We start from the raw sequence: 5,118 nt of genomic DNA on the forward strand, positions 1-5,118 counted from the left end.
TTTGTACTATCAAATATGGTTTCTTCGAGTTTCTTCATATTTATTACATTGTTTTTACTCATTAAAGAGAAATTAATTTTTTTTTGCTTACAAACCTCTCATTGTAGATGTCAAATGACAGGTGTACAACAAATAAACTAACTATAACACTTTTTTTTTTAAATGAGTTAATAGGGTTTGGAAGACCCTTAACCTGTATTAAGATCTTACATAAATTGTTCCCTTTAAATCATTCGAAACTAGTTAAGAGAGTTTACTATATATATATCTAAGGGAGGACCACCATTACAAACATATTTCTCATCAACAGACATAGATAGATTAGCTAGGTAATCCGCACTATTGTTAACTTCTCTATAAACATGAGAGAAGATGACATCCCGCATTCTTGAAATTTGATATCTGATCGCAGCAACTAGATTACAACAGTACCATGGAGCTTCTTCTGAACCTTTGAGTATTTGAATTGCTCTAAGGGAGTCAGGGCAAACTTTGATCTTATGGAAGTCATGTTGTTGGCAGAGGATAAGTCCCACTTCTATAACCTAAAGCTCTTGAAATATTATTGAACGTTGGGTACCTCCTCCTGTGTAAGTGAGTAAAACATTCCCATGTCGATCAATGACGATACCACCATATCCTACACTGTTCAACTTCATAGAACCATCGGTATTCATGAGTTTCATGTAACCTGAAGGAGGAAACTTCCATTTGCAGTAAATTGGTTATTTAGTTTTGAATGAAACTTGAATGTCCAGTCTAGTCAGCAGACATCTGATGGCGACAATGTCTTGAATAGAGTCGATCCTAATCCCCAAATAGATTTTCATTTCCTTAAGGATAGAATTAGCAACATGTCTCCATGAATTTATATTGTTCCTGAATCTTCTACCATTTCGTTCCTTCCAAAGATGCCCTATAGTGGCACATACATAAACCTTATAAATCTCAGCTTGAGTGTTGTGTTGTCTGCAAAGGTTGATTATATCACACCATTCCGCATTGGAAGTTTTGACAGATCTTCCTAGACCAATAGCATTCTTCACTAGTGACCAAACATTTGTAGAGAATTGACAATCAAAAAATACATTGACTATAACGCCTTTTGCTCTCGCTTTACCTGGATTATTTATTTTAGGCGGCAAATTCTGTTAGTTTAGCATTAGATTGATTGAAGAATATAATGCCGACGTCTAAAAATATAATACTATATATATAGTCAATGTAGTTTGATCAAATCTATTGTATATATAAGAGATGATTTGATCACATATCAACCTGCCAGGCAGCCAACAACTTAAGAAATAAACTACGAATTGACTTGGATCAAATTTCCTAATTACACTCCTGCTTTTAGGAGTTTTTTTAAATTAATGGAGTTGAAATATCTGAAGAGCATTGTTTATCTTCATAGGATTGATGGGTTTGGTACTGTACGTAGTTGATATTTTGTAGATAATTTTTTCAACTTTCTTCCCTCCTAATCTTTTCAAATATCTCATCTTCCTGTCTCATGACAATAAATCTGTATTAACATGTGAAGTGTAGGACTGTTATTACTATTATGTATTATCAAATCATTTTTATGTAGAGATGGACAAAGACCAGCTCACAATAATGTACGTCAAATTGTCAATGTATAGTTTCATAAATAACCATAAAAAAAAAAGTATAGTTTCATAATGCAGAAGGTCTTGTTTTAAAGATTAATGTCGACTTTCGATCTCACTCATGGAAATTGAGACCACTTGGCTTAGTTCTCATAATGTAGAAGGTAGCTAAGCTTAAGGTAGGCTTTCAAACTCATGGAAATTGATACCTTGCTTTCATTTACCAGTAGCATGGAGGCACGGTGGGATTTGTAAATTACAAAATAAGAGAGCAGATCACCTTTCAACCGTCCCTATTTGTATATTTATTAATCCCTCCATGAAATTGAACTAGTACTAAAGTACTTAGAACTTAAAAGTTTGTTATAAATTAAATGTATTTCCTAGGAACATTGCGAGCCATAAACAAAAAACAAAAATATGGCACTTATTTTAATTAGGAGATCACAGTGGGCACCGTTGATTGTGCATTGAGATAGACGTGCGAAAGTTTAGAGAAACTTCTTCTCATCAAACAGAGTAATATTATAGATGTCATCAATCATGTCTTGACCATCACACTTTCTAATTATTGGTTATCGACGTACAGTTAATATTTTAGTGGGTTTTTAAATTCTCATAGCTATAATATTTTCAGTTACCCTTCATATATTGAATTATCTCATGCATTGTTAGGGATGTGATGGTTCAATACTGCTTGACGACACCTCGAGTTTCACAGGAGAAAAAAATGCAGTTCCCAATCGAAATTCGGTGAGGGGATTCAATGTCGTTGATGATATAAAGTCTGCAGTAGAGAAGCTGTGTCCAAAGGTAGTCTCTTGTGCTGATATCTTGGCAATTGCAGCTAGAGACTCCGTTGCGATTGTAAGTGCATTTCGTTTTTAGCATTTAATCAAACTCAGAATTATAGATTAAGTACCCCTAGCTGAAAATGTTATTAATGGGATATGCAATTCAGCTTGAAGGTCCTACCTGGAATGTAAAACTTGGAAGAAGGGATGCTAGAAATGCTAGTCAAGGCGCTGCTGATAGTAACATTCCCCCTCCAACTTCTAACCTCACGAATCTCATCTCAAGTTTCCGAGCTCAAGGTCTCTCTGCTAAAGACATGGTTGCGTTATCTGGTATAAATCCTCACTTTCTCAACTACAACTTTTGGATGAAGTTAACCCCCTATATTTTGTACACCAGAATAACACCAACATATCTGCTCAAACAACAACTTAATAATTGAGAAATAATGTTGAACCAGTCATTTCAAGCAAGTCAGCTATGTTTGACCATTAATTATGAGGTCATAGTTTTAACCAGAAAAGAAAAGCCAATTTGAGAATCTGCAAAATTCTACTGGGCTACTTATTTAAAACAGTATTTTTAAAACAATCGTGCTAATAATATTTTGGAACAGGTTCACATACAATTGGAAAAGCCAGGTGTACTACCTTCAGGCCTAGAATTTATAACGAGACCAACATAGACAAGTCTTTTGCTAAGACAAGGCAAGAAAATTGCCCAAAGAAAACAGGGTCGGGAGACAACAACTTGGCACCATTAGACGTCCAAACTCCAACTTCTTTTGATAACAACTACTACAAGAATCTGATCAACCTTAAGGGCCTTCTTCACTCAGATCAAGTATTATTCAATGGAGGATCGGCTGATGCCCAAGTGAAAAAATACACCTACAGTCCCGATACCTTTTTTGTAGATTTCGCCGCAGCCATGATCAAGATGGGTGACAACAAACCACTCACTGGTTCAGAGGGAGAGATTCGAAAGAAATGTAGAATGGTGAACTAAGATCGTGTTATTTCAAGGAGACAATAAAACAAAGCCCAGCCCAATTTTAGTTTTTGAACTGCGTGAGTGTGCTACTTTTTTGAGTGTATCGTGTAATAGTGCTATAGTGCTTCTCTTGATTCTGTACCAGTTTTGTTTTGGATTATAATATAATGTTTTTTAGGATTTAGTGTGTCATTAAGAGCAGGCTCAAGGGTCAGAATCTGTCAAAAGATTTAACCATTCCAAAACCGTTGAATTAGCATCCATTTCATCACCCCTTTTTGCCTCTGAGTTCTGAAGTCTGAACATCCTCTTCATGCTCCTCTCGATCAAGTGCTCAATCTGTTGTTGCCAATCGACTCACATATATAAACATGTCCAAACGACCAAACCTCAAGCTCGTCCGAGAAAATTTTGAGCCTCCAATATCATAATGCAACTAACTCATACCACAAAGTCTGAAAGTGATTCTTGTGGCTAACCAACCAGGCTTTAATTAGCCTTGGTGGAATCTTCAGATTATTGAATCTGTTATTTGACTTATTTCTGAAGATCAAGTGGAAGTTTACTATACAGCCCTCAAGAGTTGAAATGAAACAAATTTAGTACTAGTTAGAAAGTAAAATGCCATATGTATTAGAAGATGTCAACCCAAATAAATGCTACATGTGTGAGCCAGTTTCATGACCACTAACATCACATGTAGAAGAGTTCTAAAAATATAATACTAAAAATATAATACTGAGAGAAAATAAAGACACAAGAGGTGAACCCAAAAAAGAGGAAGAGAGATACAAGTAGACCTAAGAGGGACCCAATATCAGAGAGGCCAAAAAGAGGGACCCAATATTAGAGAGGTCCAAGGACTTTGACCTAAGAGAGAGAGGGAGTGAGGAAGAAGAGGGTGGCAGTGAAGATAAGGAGGAAAAACTTCACGTGAATAGGTTTCTTGATCCCCCAATGGTGGTTAGTGAACCCAATGAGTTTAGGCTCAAAGAAGATAGAAAAAAGGGAAACATTTCCCATTTACCGATTCAACAACCGCTTCACAAACTTTAATCTCAACAACCGCTTTCCCCAGTTGAAAAACACTTCCAAGAAAAAGTATTTCTCAAGTGCTGCTTAGAAAAGCTTATGTTCCAGCCCTTCACCAAATCAAATACTACTTCTACAAGCTCATATCTTTACGAGTTTATTTCACTGAAATCACCTAGTACTAATTGATCATGGAAACAAGAGGTGAGGAAATATAGATTCACGTACATATTGCAAGAATCGGCTCAACCGAATCAAACAAGTCCTTAAACTTCAGACATATTAACAATTTCATAGAGTTTAGATTCACTATTTGATCTCCAAAAATAAAACTTTTATTTTTAAGTTAGGGAACTCAAGTATATTCACCAGAGAGTATTGCAAGGTACTAAGTTCTCATAGAGTGGTATAGAGTATTTAGTTATCTTAAATCTTTATTGAACATATGTTTGTGGGGTAGTTTGACAAAGATGGGTTTTGCTTAAAGGTTTGTTGTCTGGTTCAACAATTCGGCATGTTTCTATCATTACTTCTTACGCAACTTCCTTTTTATTCTACTAGTTCATCTCCTATTCAGGTCTTGGTCTACACGCTGATAATTGGAACTAATAGAGAGTATGTGCTTTCTTTCGTTGTTTAATATACGTTTGGTTTTATGTATTCTATATAGAGATTGGGATTTGTTCTA

General features: G+C 35.5%; 1 protein-coding gene across 1 annotated transcript; it reads left to right on the plus strand.

Moving 5' to 3' along the window:
- Positions 1–1,373: 1,373 nt before the first annotated feature.
- LOC147490130 (peroxidase 4-like) lies at positions 1,374–3,578 on the plus strand. The gene is made up of 4 exons (XM_086574806.1): positions 1,374–1,433; positions 2,286–2,477; positions 2,572–2,737; positions 3,022–3,578. Exons 1-4 carry the CDS (start codon positions 1,374–1,376, stop codon positions 3,411–3,413), a joined length of 810 nt encoding a protein of 269 aa, XP_086430932.1. The 3' UTR covers positions 3,414–3,578.
- The last annotated feature ends 1,540 nt before the right edge of the window (positions 3,579–5,118 follow it).

The sequence above is a fragment of the Coptis chinensis genome, chromosome 7 (genome assembly GCF_015680905.1).
Source record: "Coptis chinensis isolate HL-2020 chromosome 7, ASM1568090v1, whole genome shotgun sequence".
NCBI classification, from domain to species: domain Eukaryota; kingdom Viridiplantae; phylum Streptophyta; class Magnoliopsida; order Ranunculales; family Ranunculaceae; genus Coptis; species Coptis chinensis.